The 18246-nt window shown below is 40.6% G+C and overlaps 1 protein-coding gene across 2 annotated transcripts in view; it reads left to right on the top strand.

The window, feature by feature from the left end:
• Nucleotides 1–9511, top strand: part of WARS2 (tryptophanyl tRNA synthetase 2, mitochondrial) — a 23785-nt gene extending 14274 nt beyond the window's left edge. For both annotated transcript variants that reach the window (XM_009329185.1, XM_009329177.1), the window contains exons 3-6: nt 1864–1944; nt 3670–3755; nt 6392–6510; nt 8578–9511. In XM_009329185.1, the coding sequence (XP_009327460.1) occupies nt 1864–1944; nt 3670–3755; nt 6392–6510; nt 8578–9026 (735 nt within the window). In that variant the 3' untranslated portion in view covers nt 9027–9511. The remainder of the gene's footprint in view (nt 1–1863; nt 1945–3669; nt 3756–6391; nt 6511–8577) is intronic.
• Nucleotides 9512–18246: the final 8735 nt, after the last annotated feature.

The raw sequence follows: 18246 nt of genomic DNA on the forward strand, positions 1-18246 counted from the left end.
TCAACCCGGAGTATTTCATATCTCTAACCATTGAGCTGTTGTCTTGAGGTCAGATACCTCTACACAACATTGACAAATGCTAACAGTCATTAGACTATTTCTAGGAAATGACTACATTTAAAATGTGACAACAAAGGAATTGCCATTAACAATGCTAGTAATTCTTGCTTGTTAACAAACACTTTTTACTGCCTTCCATCTGGGTTGTTGTATCATGTTGCAAGCATGAAGCTCTGAACATCTTTGAGACGGTTAAGATGCTCTTAAACATCCAAACCTGCCAATATTGAAAAGAGTGAATCAAACATGTAAGCAAAGGAGCAGAACATAGATCACCTTTTTCTTTTGATGATTATCGTATATATAGCTAACTAACAACAGACAAAATGACAGGAAAGAAATTAAAGAACAGCATATGTATTAGCAATGTTTGCCTCTTTTACTAATCCTAAAATGAATATTTGAAATGCAAAAGCTGAAGAGTATATACAAAGAAGCTAAACATGGATTCATCCAACAGAGATTGTTGCACAGCGCATTTCTTGTCTCTGCCTGTAGAAATTCTTCCTCTTAGCAGGAGGGGGGCAATCACTCTGTCTGATGTCTTTCTGAAACTACTAAAATTCCACTATCACCGCAATCTCCCCAGGATGTTAAATGAAGAGTTTGTTGAATGAGCTTAAATGGGATCTTCTTTCCTCTCTCATCTTTTTAAACCACCCTTGTAGCAAAGGGTACATGGAGGCCTGATCCTTCTGTTTTTCACCTGTGGATCAGTATTAGTTTTGATAGGACTGCAGAACTGAGGGACAAATTAAGCTACAATTCAGGCTGTACCATAGTTTGACTTCAGCTATTATGCCTGTTTTTTAGACAGGCCAGGGTCATTAAGAACTGTTGGTGCACCCAAAGCCCTGACAAGCCTCACCTGGACCCTCCACCCATGCACCTTCTGCCCAGTGCCCCAGGAGCTCCGCTTAAGCTCAGGCTCAGGCCCCCTGAGCTATGTCACAGTGTACCTGTGCTCAACCCTGTCCCTGCTGCCCCAATTTTCTCACTGGGCTTCCTGGATTGTCCTCAGATGTGACTAATTACCTTGCTATGTCTGATGATTACAAGACTGTCACCGTCACCACTCCTGCCCTGATTAAATACTGCAGGACATTCTCCTGGTCAGGGAGGTAACTACTCCTGCCTGGCTTGTGGCTGTCTGCAGCCATAGTGTCACGGAGCAGCCCAGCTCTTCTTGTTCCCTGGCGGTTAGCTCAGACTTTTGTGAAGGACCGGCAGTTATTATACTGCCAGACATGCTTCGGCGTAATGTAGCTCAGGCAAAGACTAGGGGCAGTCTGGCCTGAGCTTAAATGGGGCTCCTAGGGCCATGGGTGGAAGGCTCAGGTGAGGCTGGTGAGGACAATTAAGGGAAATCAGTGCATTCAGGGCCCTGATGCAGAAGAAATGAAGCTTGGCTAACTTATTGGCACTGGAAGGGAGAAAGGCAAAGAGGTTTTGTAACTATTAATGTACTATCTCAAAGTGTGGGGAGGCTGTGGCACAGTGGCCAGCAGTTGGTTAGTTTATGTGTGCGTTCAACTCTGTTATTGCTAAAGCATTTTCTTTTTTAGAATATGAGTGGATAGGATCAAGGACCTTGCTATGCTGCTTGAGCATAGTGCGTTCAATACATGTGGTGTCCAAAACTTTCCATTAGCTTGTCACTTGACCTCACTGAAAAAATAATAGACAAAAATAAATGGTTTTCTGATCTCTGATACTATGTATCTGTAGTGATTTTGAGAAAATATGTATATAAATGCAGAAGACTATATTTTAATCTATTTGATTCTGACTTTGTACTTCCAGGTTCCTGAGCATGCAGAACTTGCCTGGATTCTTGGGTGCTTAACTAACGTGCCGCGTCTGCTACGCTTGCCCCAATGGAAGGTATGGACAGTTTCATAAATTGAAAGGAAATGTAGGGGAATTTGGTAGAACTGCTGTCCTTGAAATACTTGTTATCTGTGAAGTACCAACTGTACCTTGGTTATCCCTGCCTTAGGTTTAAGTAAGTCTCTAGTCCTATGGTGGAAGGAGGAAAATGTGTCTTTCCAGGTCTGTTGCTTTCAGTGAATATTTTTCTGCTGGAAGCTACAGGATAGTATTTTTGGCAGAGACTTGCAGAAACTGTGCTAAATAGGAGGGTTGTTTAGTGTTGTTAAACTGATTTTGCTAGAATGCTTGGAGTTATTTCAATGCTTATTTAATAATGCAAAACAACCACAAGATATTGCTGTGGAAACCTTGAGCCTTGCTGATTAAGGAGTTCCATAAACAGCTTTTCTTTTTCCACTGTGAAGAGTGGCTGTTCTGCAGATTTTATGGAAGAGGGTGCAAAAGAAGCATATATTGGAAGAGGAGTATAGGAATTATAAATAATAAAAATGTGCTGAGTGATAAAGTTAATGCACCTTAAATGTTTGCCTTTATAAGTTTCAAGTGTTCATCTTAGTAATCTTGGTACTGCATCAGCATGACTGCATCAACTGAATTCTTGCATTTGACTTCTTTGTATTGTATTTTGGCATTTAGTAAGCAGAAAAAACAAAAAGCAGGAGAGAGAAGTATCAAAAAAGGGGGGCGGGGGGGAAATCTTAAGAGCAGTTTGGCTTGCAGAGTTCAGAGCAGTCTTAAATATCTCCAGATGTTTTCTTTTTTCCTGTTTTTCTTCTTAATTAAATAAAAACAGTAAAACTTAAATACAGCAACCAGTGTTAATGCATGGCATAGATTAAAGCCAACCTTTTCAAACCTGAGGTGCTAAAGTTAAGCTCTTAAATCCAACTTTGACTGGATTGACTTTCCAGATCTACAGATAGGTGTTACAGGTGCTAGGCTTTGCAGATTAGGTCCCCTGAACCCTAGGCACTTAGAGATGTAGACAGAAGACAGGATCTGTACAAGAGGGTGAGAAAAATCTGAAGATATTTGAATAGTCTTAATGAAATAACTGAGATTTTAAGAATTATAGTGTATTTAACTACTATTAAAAGCAAAAAGTACACATGCCATTGCTAGAACAGAATGAGTATCTGTAGCCTGACTATCTTGGTTTAAATGATCCATATCCTAGAGAGGTAAAGGACTTCAAGACAGTGGGTGGATTGTTGGGAGCAGCATGAACTAATGGAGAGAACACTGGACTCTGCCTCTAGTTCTGGGTTCTCCTCCTAGCTGCCACTGCCTCTCCTGGTGACTGCGTGTGATCACTATGTCTTGATCTCATTTCTGTGAAACACAGGTATTAATGCCTGTTTATATCTCTTACAAAGCGTTTCAAAACTCTACTGATGAAAATGCTATTTAAGAAGTAGGGTTTATCAATAATAAGTGTAATAACCCAGCCTGATTGTTTTGTATTTGTAATCATTTTTGTTAATAAGATTTCAAACAGAAAGAAAACACAAGCCTATGTTTTCTCCTCACTACAATATCAGAAAAAAAAAAATGGGATGTGTGTATTCACAAGGAGTGCATTTTACATGGCACACTTTTCTCTAGAGTTACATAATAAGTTACTCAAATTAGTCAGAATTCTAATTAATTAAAATCACAGACTTTGATACCATTAGCCAAAAGGGTGATTTCTCTCTGTTCTTCTTTTGCAAACAGATGAAGCGTGCCAGCCAGAATAATGAAGGAACTGTTGGTTTGTTGACTTATCCTGTGCTTCAAGCAGCAGATATTTTGCTGTACAAGTAAGAGGCAGAATGTGAGCCCATGGGCAATGTCTGTTCAGCTGCGTTAGAATGAATGTTCATCAGGTCAACATGCTAACTTACTAAGTAGGGGAGCTGGGTGTGATTAGATCAGAAGATTGGAAATGGTTGACGGCTTTTTTACCTCTCAGGTGGCTGGTTGAAATCTAGCCTGGCTTGAAAGCAACTGACAGGGCTGCAAAGAGAAAAAGCTGGTCACTTCAGAACAATTCTTACAACACGTTGATGTTTAATTATACATATTACGTGTTCACACACATACAAATACATACTTTTTTTAAGTAGTTATGATTTATTTTATGCAGTGTACTGTAGAGATACTTAAGCTGGCTGTATATAGTATACCCATATTAGTGTGGGATTCTGTGTAGGCCTGTTGATACTGATGAAAAAGTGAGTAATTTACTGCACCTTGTGGTACCTGGGCTAGGTCAGTTTTCTCTGTGGTGTACTATGTGCTGCAATGGAATTACACCCTAATGAGGGACTGGTGACTCAGCATGCCTAAGTTTGTAGCCTAGCTGATAGAACTTGTAGTGCGTTGTCGTGACTGGTTGTGTTTTATACTGTCTCAATAAGTAAATGTCAGAGACAATGCACTATGTATTAATTATTTTTATGTTCTGAGCATATGTACTTTGTGGAATTCTTCTGAAGTGAAGTTGTGAATATTTTTTGGAACAGAGAAGTAATACAGAACTATGAGGGCAGGGACTTTAGGAGGACAAAGTAACCAAGATTGGCAAGTTGTTAACCCAGAAAAATCTGTCTGGAGAAATTTAATCCTAAGTGATCATCAGTAAGAGAAAATAGTAATGTTAGAAGACCAGTAGATGATATTTCTGATTCACTTGAATTTTAACTAAAAATAACGGGAAGCAAAAGTCAGAATGAATTTGAACATAAAAATAATCTTCTAAGCTGAGAGTCCCATTTGATTGTCAAGCAGTGTTTAAAGGTGAAATTCAGACTTTACCAGAAATCACCTTGTTTTGACTGAGCGCAACCATGTATGTCTCTTCCATTTCTAATAAGATCATGTGATTCATCATTCCTTAGCGAAGCCTGTGGTTTGTTTGCTACCATGTGTATTAGCAGCAGGCTGTCCAGACAGCACAAAACAGGGAAGTGAAAGAGAAACAATATCTCTTTGAAGAAATTTGACATAATATCTTTAGTAAGACATGTTTTAATGTAAAAACATAACATAGGGAACAAGAATCAGGGAGAAATAGAAACACAGAAAGGGAACAGCAGTCATGAAGAAGACTTAAGAGCCTGAGGAGGAGGAGAAACAGTACTAATTCAGGTGAACTAAGGATCAAAGAGACAGGAAAATGGACAGAAGGTAAATATATGACAGAAAGGAATAAAAATAGCACCAGGACAGAAATATTAAAAAAACAGCAAGGAAAAAGGCAAAGAATCATGCAGAGGCATTTATAAAGACAATATGTTTTCTGTTTAGTGGCAAACTTTGTGAATGTGGAACCGTTTTGGCATATGGAAACATTTCTTTTGACCTGCTTAAAGTGTATTGATTATGGTAACTGATTTTCTTTTTGTTAGTTGTAGGCCACTGTGATTTCCTATTGGCTACTGTAACTGTTTTTAGGTTGCCTTGCTGACTGTTTGGTGGGGAATAAAGGTGGACAAATTGATTCCTGAATGTCAACCTAGTAATTCAGAATCGGAAGGAAGGAGTACCATGTTGAACTGAAATTTTCTGGGAACTTAGAAGATGCATAGTGAACTTTCTTACACTGGAACATATCAAGGACTCAGAGCTGAATACCCCACAAGCCTTAGAAAAAAAAATCTGCTGGGGGAGGGGAGAGGAATCAGAAACTGGCAAGACTTCAAGTCTGCCTCATCTAAAAGAATCATACATTTTTAGCAAGTGTGATTAACTGTAGGAAAGAATCACCAGGGGAAGTAATGGATTCTTCACCGCCTCATGTCCTCTGATGCAGATTGTGTTTTCCTCCAGAACTGCATTCAAGCTATTGAGTTCAATACAGAAGATCAAATGATTCTATGATCCTAACAATTCTAATCTATGAATGAGAACACTTGTGGCAGTAGAGGCACTGGCCCACATGATATTTATATAATGGTGACCCATGAGGAAGAACCACTCTCTTCTTTCCTTCCCTTGATAAATCCAAAGTACTAACTTCTCAACAACAGTTATGTTTTCCTGAGACTTGACAAGGCAAGGTACTGGCGCTTTATGCCTTGCAGATCTTTCTTGCTTTGTTCACACACTGTAACACATGCTCTTTGATCTCTAAAGAGACAGCAGGAGATACTACAAAAACCTTTCTTTGAGCTGAGTTTAATGATTTGCTCTTATTGGTATCTTTACCATGTATGTTTTCACGAAGGGCTATTTTTGCCCTTGGAGATGTGCTTCAGTTCAGCACAAAAAGTAGACTCATCCTGGGATGCAGTCAGCTTGGTATCTTTTTCCCACAGCACTTATATCTAGCTGGGACTGAGTGTTTGGCTCAATCTGGCCCTCAGTCATGGCAGAAGCTGTGACAGTCTTGAGTAACATTTCAGCAGAAACAGAGAGCTTTGCTGAGTTTCCTGTATCTGTCTTTTATTAAAAGGTCGACACATGTTCCCGTTGGAGAAGATCAAGTCCTGCACCTGGAACTAGCCCAAGATATAGCACAACATTTCAACAAGAAATACGGAGAATTCTTTCCTGTGCCCAAAGCCATTTTAAGTGAGCTGGTCTTGGTTTGTTGTTTTTTTTTTCTTCCCCCTTAACTGCACTTCAAGGTTGAAGATGGATTTAAATATTGTGGAAATAGTTTCAGGGACCAAGCAAAGGGAGCAAACTGATGCTAAGGGAGTGGAAAATTAAAAACTGACAACAGGAGACTAGAGGCTGTGAAATTGAACTCCCAAGATAGACATAAGACTTCACAAATCCCCGGTAGAGGAATGTATGCGACGTCTGGTATTCTAGTCCAGGGGGCCAGATACACTCTGCTGCTGCCAGTCAGCCTTGCTCTTCAAGTGTTGGACCTTTTAAGAGTAGGGTCTCTGCTCCATGTTGCTAGTTCAGGAGACATGTACGGAACAAGACAAGAGACCCCTAGTAAGCAAATTTCTTCAGTGTCTGAGTGGTAGATGTTTACATTAACCATGCTAAACAGCTTGCAGGCTTATTGCTACAATGCTCAAATATCTTTTAAGTGTGTTTAATATATACTTGCATATTTCAGTAAGGGTCTCTTACAGAGCTTAGACTTTCCATTTTTTATCTTAGACTCAGGGAGACTTACAAGGAAAATCTTCTCAGCCATTTTTGAGCTATAAGGTCATAGGCCGGGGGGTGAGGAGGAGTCAGATGGCGTAAATGGCATGTTTGTTAAGAAACGTGAAGAATTGGGCAAGGAAGAAGCATTGCATCTTTGTTGTAAGTAATGTAGAGGAATGCACAGCAGAGACCTTCGCCCCTAAAAGGGCAAGGAGCTCTCACCTTAGAAAAGACAGGCAGTAATAAACCTTTCTCAATTTTCAAGCCTCAGTGACAAAAATGGTGTTAGACCCAGAGTGGAGCTTAGAGAATACTAGGTATTGCAAGCTCTGCAATTTCTAGTGAACAATTAAATACTAAACACTGTAATGAGAATCTGAGTGTAGCCTATGATGCAGGCAAGACTGTTTCCCAGGAAATAAAAAGCTCAATTTGAAAAAAAAAAAAAAAAAATTAAACTTTCCTCATTAAAAACATACCTTCATAAGAGCACAAGTATATGCAAACCAATGAAATATCCTAGGTGAATGGAGGAGTTAGGGACCTATTCAGACTCACTAGCTGTAGGCAGTTAGATTACCTGGACTCCTTCAAATCTACAGAAGAGAGACAGGCTCTTCCAAAAGCACAGAGCACTCAGAACAGAGCACTTTCTGGGGGCAGTCTGAATTGTACCCTGGAAGAACACTTATCCTTTCACTGAATACATAGGCTGTCTATGAGGAGTATGCAGGTAACTTAGTTGGCTGTGTTAGGTGTCTAAAAAAAATAGGTGTGAGTACTTTCTAGATCAGTGGTACTTTGTGTACTCTATGAATGATGTTTCTTGATGAAAGACTGAAACAGTTTGGGTTTACGCTGTTAAAGAAAGTACTTTGCAATATTCCCCTAATGCTACTATTCTGTTTCATGTACACGCATGTATCTTAGTAGTTTGTACAATACCCAACCTCTCATATCTGAACAGTGCTTTCCCTCTAATGGAGCTGGTTAGTGTTCCGTTAGGGAACTTCTAATAACTATCTTAATTGATATTTAGGAGAATTACCAAGAGATTTTGGGTGGAAGATTTTCCTAAAGTAAGGAGATTAACTGTTCTGTGATTCTTTTTTACCAGTGGATTTAACCTGTTTCTTCACTGTTGCAGAACCTTTGAATGATATGCAGTCCATGCTCTCTAAGTAACTTGTCCCCAGTGCCAGGAATACAAGGGAGGAGAGAGTTTTCAGGGAAGATCAGCATGTAGCCACAGAAAATATTAGGAGGTGTCCCAGCAGAAGTTTTTGCTTAGTGAGGAGGAGAGAATTGGAGCAGGTTTTCATTTAGTTAATGGGAGGAGAAAAGTGGCTTAGAAGGACGGGGAGGGCATAAGGACTAAATAGGAGTGTACACGATTGTGCTTACAACTCATTTTTAAGCAAGGGTAAACAGAACTTCGTCAAGCTGCTACAAAGTGTTCTTAGCAATTGTCATAAGAAACCGTTGTCTGTGTGTGTGTGTTCGTAATTATTTCTTTTTTTTTTTAAGGTACAACAAAGAAAATAAAATCCCTCAGAGATCCAACAGTGAAGATGTCCAAGTCAGACCCACAGAAGTTAGCTACTGTTAACATAGCGGACAGCCCTGATGAAATAGTGCTGAAATTCCGCAAAGCTGTGACTGACTTTACCTCTGAGGTGACCTACGACCCAGCCGGTCGCCCTGGTGTCTCCAATCTGGTGTCCATTCATGCTGCAGTAACGGGGCTTAGCATCAAAGAAGTGCTGCACCAATCTGCTGGTCTCGACACTGCTCACTATAAAATGGTGGTAGCAGAGTCAGTTATTCAAAAATTTGCACCTATCAGGAATGAAATCAAGAAACTCCAGGAAGACACATCCCATCTGATAAAGATTTTAGAGGATGGAGCAGAGAAAGCCAAAGAACTGGCTACCCCCATCTTTCAAGAAATAAGACGACTGGTGGGTTTTCAGTAGAAACTGCTGAGTAGTTGCAAGGACTTTTGTTTCCTGGGACAGACATTTTGTTATTTGTATCTTCTTAATCATTTTGGTTTGAAACAAAAACATTTTTTCATGGAAAATCCAAGTAGAACATTGAAAGTGTTTGCATTTAAAAATGTGCATGAAGCCAGATACTTCCAGTGGGACCAGCATTGAGCTTGTCTGGATAGTGAAAGAGGGAGGGTGGAAGCAATCACAGTTCATGAAGAAATCCCGCAAAAGCAGAATATAAGGTTGCCCCAATGGGATTTTGGGTTTTTCCATTGACCACTGCAAGAAACTGAGATATAGGCAAGGTGATCAGAATCTAGCAGAAAGATTTGTAATCTTCTCAAAAACATCCTTAGCTGTACATGTGATCTTGTTACAGATGGACAACTCATCCCATTGGTGGTTATTCAGCTTTGATATGGTGGTTGAATGTGTTCTTGGATAACCAGAATAAAAGCACAGGCTTACAAATCAAAATACTCAGGCTGATGAAGAGAGAACTTACTGCCTTTCCCTATCGCGTCTTCAAACTCAATGTAATTTTGTATCTGCATCTAGTTTGTGTGAAGTGAGTCAGTGTGTCTTATGGATATGGATATCTATACTCTAAAGCTCACTGTGACTACTGTGCTAGATGGCCTCTTTGATAGTCACTCTAAAGAATCCAGAGAGCGGACTTGAATTTCAGTTTTGCCTCCTGTGTCATCCTGCTGGTCAGGTCTAGGGTACTTCAGTGAGGAATGACACGTGCAGCTTCAGCTGCTCCTATTCCACCTGCTGTTCGGTTTAGCAGGGAGCTCCAGGATTTTCAGTTCAGCATCAAGTCTAGGATTCCTTTAGAAAAGGTGCAGGGGAAAAGATGTAATCCTGTGTGAAAGAAATCTTACCTTGAGAAATCAGAGAACTTTCTGTAAAATTTACAAAATTACTTGTTTAGAAAATTGTGCTGATGTCAGAGACAGAATGGGATTAAATAGATCTTTATGAAATCACACTACTGAGCCTCAAGAAAACTCAGTGATGGGAGAATGGTGTTAGCCTCCGCTGATCTTAGGTCTCACAAAACCCACAGACTGGGACCCATGGACCATGGCATTTGTTGGGGAATATGGCAAAGGGGAGCTGCCAAAAAGAGACACCCTCTTCTGAAGCAGGGGTAGTAGTACATGTTAAAAGGTAATGAAAGCCCTACAGGTCCTGTGCCGGCATATTTAGGTGTATCATTGCAGTTACTGGTGCTGTGTTTGAAATTGCTGTACTGTAATGTAAATTGAGTTCATCTTGTACTCCGGCAGCTCATAACCATTATAGGCCTATGGCATTTGTCATGAAGGATTGCAGTCTTACATGACTGAGTTAGTAAAACTGGAGGGGGGGGGTCTATGTAGTGCAGTTGTGGTTTTGTTTTTAAAAAAAAAGTTATTTAGTTTTAAATTTAGTTAATTATCATAATGAGGTGATTCAGAAAGAATTATTTAATTTTGCAAAACAAGAAGTTGTGGACTGAATGTCTGTGTCTCTGTACTGAGGCCTGTATTCATTTGTTAGGGATCTGAAAAAGAGAACTGCCATGCAAGAACTTGATGATGACCGAGTTTCTAAAATTAGTCAATACTAGAGGAGCAGAGTGGATGGAGACAGAATGATGGGAAATCAAATTCGGTGTAGACAAGTCCAAGGTAATGTCCTCTGGAAAGAATAAGTGTATTCAAAAATAGTCCCTGGTTTCACATTATCTGTAGCGGATTAGGAAAGGGCACAGTTATAACTGTGCATATTTAGCTAGTTATACAAAACTTTTGTCAGTGATTAACAGCTGCATTAGTCTGCCTGAGAATTAAGACAGAAAATTAAGGCACGCAGTTACCCCTGCTTACTGACTTGGTATAAAATGTTTGCTGTGACACACTCAACATTTCTGCAAAAGTCCCAGAACAGGTTCCTTAAGAGAAGCTAGCACAGCACTCATAGGGATACTGAAAATCTTTAACACTGATGTATCTAGTTTCTACCTGTTCCTCTTTTTCACTAGCAAAGATAGGAGCATGCATTCAAAAGATGAATCATAGTTTCAACGTGTCTTTACACTTCCGATACTCAAATCACCTAATATATAGGGTTGGAGTTCAACACACCTCCTTTGCAGTGAAAAGGAAATAGGAGTATTCATATCCCTTCAATACAATTTATTTAAGAAAAAAAAAGGGGGGGATGACATCAACAGGCAATTCTGGCTCGTTACCCAATCTGTTTTTAGCAATCTTCCAAAATTGTTAGGTTTTTTTCAGAAAATCACATAGGTGAAGCAGGAAGAAAAGCTTCAAAAGAGCCCTTTCTTTTGGGTAGGGGTTTAATACATTACATATTTAGCAGTGTTTCAATCAAATTTACTGGTTTTTCTCTTTTTAATTCAAGAATAGATTGGGGTTTTCCCCTTCCCTTTCCCCTGTCAATCAAACAAATCTTACTTGCCTGACCTATTTCCTTCAAGTAAGGAAATATGCCTGTTTTTTCTTCTTCAGTAGAGTTAAACTTGTGTAAAATGAGTATGTTCACCTACTGATTGTTGACTTAGCCTTTTTATTTTAGTAGCTCCTGTGGAGGAATTCTCAAAACAAAAGCTGCATCTGCCCAGTGAAATAATCCCAATTCCACTAACAACAATGATCATTAAAAGAGTCCCCTGAGAGGAGACAACTGTAATGTAGATGTCTGCAGGTATCTGCTGCCTATTTCAGTTTTCTTAGAGCGTGGCTTTTCTGGGAAGTTAACCATCTTGGCATTCAGGTTAAGAGTCTAGCTGGACCTAGCCTGGCTGCCTCTGCATTCCTTGAGCCATTTACTTGGCATCTGGAAGAGTTTAGCAGGAAGAAGCTGAGCTTGAAGCAATGAGTGCTCACTACTATCAGTAAAAGTTGTTTGATACCAAGCTACTCTGATCACTTTGCTCTTCTTCTACCTCCCTGTTTCCTCTTGAGAACTTTTTTGTAAGCACCCGTTCTAGATGGTGTTCTGTGGCAGTGTTTGCTTTAGCAAAGTAGTGCAGATGACTTAGAGTAGCCTTTTAGAGAACAGTTGTTGGAGAAGGCTTGGTGCTGTGTATTTCAGAAGGATTTGTTTCACGCTAACTCTAGTCCAGTGTGCCGTTTATATCTGGAGTGCAGTAGGTGCACTCCTGAAATGCATTTTCATGTTTGGTTTCATACAGTTCATATTCTCTGAGACGTCTCTGGGATGCCTGCTAAAGTGCAGTTAGTGGGGACAGTGGGGAGTTTCTGCAGAAGCACGCTCCTGATCCCAACCGCAATGCTACTGTAGACATGCCCAGTGGTGCCGTGGAAGTCATTGTAAAATGTTCTTCCAGGACTGGGCGGGAAAGAGATCAAATCACATCTTCCCTAGTTAAAGAAGGAAGAGTTGAAAGGTGGAGAGGTATCCTTACCCATTGCTGTGTTGCTCCTTGTTTAGGCTTCCTTTTCTTCAGCGATCCTTTTCCTCGAATGTGTGCAGTAATGTGTCTTAGTCTTGAAATCTCCTCCTTTCTCATTCCTGTATGTTTAGTGCATGGGAAGTACCTATGTAGTGGTTGGGATCTGCAGTATCAGACCTAGCATCTCCAGGTAACTGAGAGATTCACTTACCTTTAGAGATGAACATCAACTCCACTGTGAATAACTTACTAAGATCTAACTAAAACATTTATACACTTGAGACATTTATCTTTGTGGCCAATGGTTCCTTATCACTTATCAGAAGACACTGATAGCGAGTCTCAGTTCTGTGCTCCCAATTTAGAGCACAGAATTTACTGGGAATTTTAGATTCAGGAACAATGTTTTCTTTAGCAGAGACTCAGATGATGATTGGCCTCATAAATGAACTCTGGCACTGCTCCAGCATCTGCATACATCCCTGCCTCAAATAACTGGAGTGTATGTATATTGTACGTTATACTGGAATTTGTTTGTAACTCTTAAAGATGTGGTTGAAGTATACTTAGTTTTCAAACACCATGATTCTCAGATTCTCCAGAAGGCATTGTTCATAGTTCTGTCTTTATCTACAAACAATTCAAGCAAAACTCCTTAGCAGGATTATGGTTGCCTCCATTCAAGGTTAGGGTGAGCTAAAAGGTTAAGGAAGGACAGTGAAATGGGATCCTTGGGGACTGACCTGCATCTGAATGTTTTGGGACTATAGGTTATCAGAGCAAGTGTCTTCCTATCTTTGGTTAAGGCCATCATGATCCTGACAACAGTACAGCAGTAAATACTGCTGATGAAAGCCTTTAGGTCAGCTTATGTAGGAATTCTGTATCTGATTTGTTGAGGACTGTACTATAACATGAAACTTTAACTTTTCTGGTCTCAATAGTTCGGATGATTGTGTCAGCAGAAATCTGTTTGGAAATCATTAGCCAAAGCCAAATCTAATCCTCAGATCTAAAGCCTTTGGATGTTTTCCCAAAATGGAGATTTCCCAAAACAGCTTGTTTTTGATAAGCTACAATACCAATTTCAGTAGTTGCTGTAGGATCAGTAGGAGCCAGAGGTCCATTCTGAATGACTCATTCTTATTTTTCATTACTGCTGTGATGCACGTTCTACTTATCCATATGGCTCAAAGATCATGATAAAACTCAAAGAGGGTCTGTGTGTGGTTCTGGCAATAGCAACAATGTGGACCCAGGTGGGTTTGAGTCTTGAATCTAATGAGCATGCTCTTTCAGTGGTCCAACTTGGTTAGATTTATGTTCAGAACAACAGATGGATCTTTCACCTATACTGGTACCTCTGCATTTGAGTTCCTGGATGCTGCCTACCTGCTTGTTTATGACTGATTGCTTCACAGAGAGAAATAGCGTGCTAGCATAGGGGGTCTAGTGGAAAAGGTTTTCTGTTCAGGAAAATGTTACCTGTTCTTGCCAAGAAAACAAAAACCCTCTTTCTGCTATATTGGGCTATCTAATTTCTTTTAAATGATTAGATCTGTTCCTTCTTTCTGGGTAAACTTGGCAATAATAGCTGCAAGAAGAATGCCACTTTATTGTGTAGTCAAAAGTCTTGGAAGGACCCAGGCATCTCCTCTCATCATTTCAGAAGTCCCTTACATTGTGGGACTTTACTAGTTGGATGAGCCAGTTTCAGGGAAAATGCTGCAGCAAAACTGTCATCTTATGTGACATTCATTGATCTAATTAAAGCTTTTGTGGTTTGGTTTGGTTTGGTTTTTTTAACTCACTAGGCTGTGAGAAAAGACTTTTGTTAAACTTTGAATTTCCAACCAAGCTTTCTATCACATAGTTCTTTGGTGACCAGACAACAGCTGGAAAATTCTGTTTATTGTCACAAAAGATTCTGTGCTGATTCCCACTGTCTTTTCTATCGGTTTTGTTGGTTGCGCTAATGGTCGTATTGTGGAAGGTTTGACAGAAAAGTGTTTATTTTGTTTTGTGCCAATGAAAAATCATTCTACCTGCAACAGTCCCACATTATTATGCAAATGGCAGATTCATTGATCATTTTGCTTTTAGGCAGCAACTTTGGTTTCAAAATTATTTTATATAAAACCAAATGCCAACCTCCTGCACTGAGGGATGAGTACATGTGCCCAGTTACAATGAACAGTTTAATGCCTGGGAAGATATTTTGCTACTGTGGTAAATTGCTGTCACAGAACACCATGGCTGAAGATGAGACTATGCACTACGAGTAGTCTCATGCTGCCTGTGGACGTGAAACTAAGCACTGAGCTTAATGTCTGTTGTGCTGTCGTGCTCTCAGCACTCCCATCATGGCTGTGAGACAGGAACAGCAAATCTGTGCCACACCAGAAGGCTCTACCAGTTCCAGATGTGCTATATTTGGTGTATCTGCAAGATGAAATGGCAGGACAAGAGTTCCAGCACTGAAATCCTTAAAAGTTATTAAATGTTTGGTAGTAACAGCATGCTTGTAAAAGCCTAGGTATGATAGCATGGTCATAGCCTCATTCATATGACTGACACGAGAAGTCACACGGCTGTATGTGATGATGGAGTGAAGTAAGCCATCTGCTTCCTCGATACAATCAATGTGAAGACAGTATGAGTCTAATTTGAAGGGTTAATGGATTAACCCTTACAGGTGGGGAGCAACAGGTTATGGCAGAGCAAAGTGATACCAGATCTCTCTTGCTGTCCTAAACCATTCTGAAACAAGATACTAGCAGTTCAGGTGGGGACTTCAGGTCGTACAAAGCACAGGCAAGATCCTGCATGGACAGCGTCACTTGTCCCACATGCTGTTGTATCTACGACTCTCCAATCAGTCTGATTTCCGAGGCATGTCTTCATTGTTGGTGTGACTTTATTGTCATCCATCAACGTGAAATGATGGTCACAGGCTGATAAAATTAATGATACTTCTGTTAGAAACATTGGATGTATGTTCTCTGCTATCTTTGGTGAAAACTTCTTTCCTGATGCCCCAGCATTTATAGAAACATATTGTTAAGCTAAATACAGATGAAACTTATCAAAACAAGGCTACTTTCTGGCATTGCGCAGAGTTTCTGGTGTAGGTCATCTCTGGCTTCATTCATCCTGTTTACCTTCATGTTTCCTTCCCTAAACCGCATCCCTCTCTGAGTACAATCTTGTATGTTGAATGTTGTGAGACTGACTTTTTATTGTGACTGGAAACAGTTGTTCAAATGTATTTCAAGGCTGTCTTCATGGTGTTTGCTGAATGAATAACAAAGATCTCAATACGCGCCTCTTGAGTACTCAAGACAAGAAAGATCATTCTGAGTGGGTTGGGGCTTGCTCTGCCCGCACTTACTCCTTCACAGCCTGTCTGGCAGATGTTCCTACAGCAAGAATGGGAAAAAGAGCAATTTTCTGTTTAGGGTTGTGGGCCAAATGTAAACTGTGAGTGGCAGTGTGGGATCTATTCTTTTTAGACAACCCTCATCAACTTTCTGTTACTGACATAAGTGTTTGCAACTAGAACTGAAGTTGTGTGGATATTCAGAGGGGAAAAAATTTACCTTGCAGTAGCTGTGGTTCTTCAAGACTTGTTGTCCACATATGTGCTGCATGTCCTGCCTTCCATCTGATCTGATCAGAAAGTTGCTCCTGAGATTCTTGCTCTTAAATATAGGTTACGCTTTTTTCTTGCAACAGGAAGCAAGGTGTGCGGAGTGAATGCTGGGCTTCAGTGGCTGTCTCTCTTTTAAAACAATCCAGCCATACATTCCTGGGGCATATGTGCAATCCATGTGGACAAGGCATCTCAAAGGACCATGGTTTAACTATAGTTTTGATGCACAGAAAGCTCCTCCCCATCACATCAGGAACACTTCTCAAGAAGCACTGGAGTTGCTGTCTAGTCACAGGCTGAATACACTGGATGTGAACGACTAAACCCATTTCTTTCTCAGAGCTAGTGCATTCGCTAGGTATGCGTGTTGACACACGAGGCAGAGGGCCTTGATGGACCTTCGGAAGAAGTTGGTTGGGAGAGGATTACTGCTGCTCTTAAGACAACTCATCCAAGCTGTGACACGCCTGGCTTATGTTCAGCAGTATGAACCCCCTAGAAGGAAGCCGTGAAGTGGATGGATTTACTATGTGGGCTGCATGAAGGCTGCAGGTTGCGTAGCATTAGTGTGACCTGTTGGGAAAGTATCATTTTGGTGTTTAATAACCATTGCAGAAACGGCTCAGGGATGTGCTGGGATTCTGAAGATCTTGGATTCAGGTGTGTTGCTGACTTCTATGTGGGAGCAGGTGGTTGTTCTGGCTCCACTGAAGATGAAATGTGCTTTTTGGGGGGGGAGGGAGGGTATTTCTAATGGGCTTAATTCCTACAGAGAAACAGTGTTGTTAAAATAGACTTCAGAGTTACAATATACCTGTATAGAATAACAGCAAAATTGAGGTGGTGAGCATCATTGCTGTTTTAATCCATTTTGCTTACCAGCATCTTGGCAGGCTGCCTTGTAATAGAAACTCTACTTTTTTCCTTCTTTAAGCCAGCAAAGTCTTGACTCAAAGGGCTTCACTCTACTCTCTGCTTGCCTTTGAGGAGATGGATTAGCTGAAGTGTGAATGTCGTCTTTGTGGTTTATGAGGATGTTTCGGTAGATGATGAGTGGGTTGTCGAGGGAGATCTCTGGGTGGCCTGAGAAGATTTAATGGATGCTGGAAGGTTGGGGGGGGGTTTGCTCTCGTTAGTTTGAAAGAAAAGTGTAATGTATCTTCAGCGGAGGATCAACAGCCAAGAAATAAAATAAATAGAGAAGATTTCCTATCAACTTCGTAGAATGTTTTTCTGCAGCTTCATAGAGAACAACAAAATGTGCATCAGCAAGGCCATTTTGGTCTAATGTTTTTAATCTGATTTGGGTCTTTGTTGTCTGCCTTGCAGTTTTCTGCTCCTTTAATATTTCTGCAGGAAGAGTTTTGCTGTTTGGTTAAGCAAAGAAAATCTTAAGAATGTGTACCATCTATTTCTTTGATGCCCTTGAGCAAGTTGCTTAACTGTGCTTTGCCTCAGTTTCCTTTGCTATAAAATGAGGCATAGGAGACTTCATTAGCAGGTATTGGGAGGCTAAACTAATATTTGCTAAGCATTTTGAGCCTTCCAGTTGAAGATGCCCTCACTTGGCGCTGAGTTACAGTATTTCTTCCTGAGATGCTCTATTAGCAGTGCTTGTGGCATGAATAAACATGGTGAAATGTGCTGGAGGGCAGACAGTTCAACGCGGAGTCATAAATAACGGATCCAGTGAAAGCGTCAAAGTTGTCTGCTTCGCAGAAACCTGTAGGCTATTGCTTTCTAACTTGATACTTTTTGTTCTGCTGCAAAATGCCTGAAAATGTCCTGAAAGAAACTTACACTACGGTCTCTACTGCCGCTCCTTAATCTTTGTCTCCTCCTTGCAGCCTGAAAATGAGGGCCTCTGGCAAGGATCTAATATCAAAAGAAGGGTAATGCCACTACAGGGAGGGGAAAAATAATTACTAAATTTCCTGAATAGTAAACAGTTTGGGGGGGTGTTGTTTTTTGTTGTTTTTTTTTTTTAAGGAGCTGGTCCTTCTGCTCTTTGGGCCCTCGCTCTGCTGGTGGGGGTCTCTAGGGTGGGACGCCTCTCCCTGCCGTTGTTGCAAGCCTCGCCCCGCTCCCCACCTCGAAAATAGCAGCCAATGGAGAAAACA

Source organism: Pygoscelis adeliae, unplaced genomic scaffold (genome assembly GCF_000699105.1).
Source record: "Pygoscelis adeliae isolate BGI_AS28 unplaced genomic scaffold, ASM69910v1 Scaffold120, whole genome shotgun sequence".
Taxonomy (NCBI): Eukaryota; Metazoa; Chordata; class Aves; order Sphenisciformes; family Spheniscidae; genus Pygoscelis; species Pygoscelis adeliae.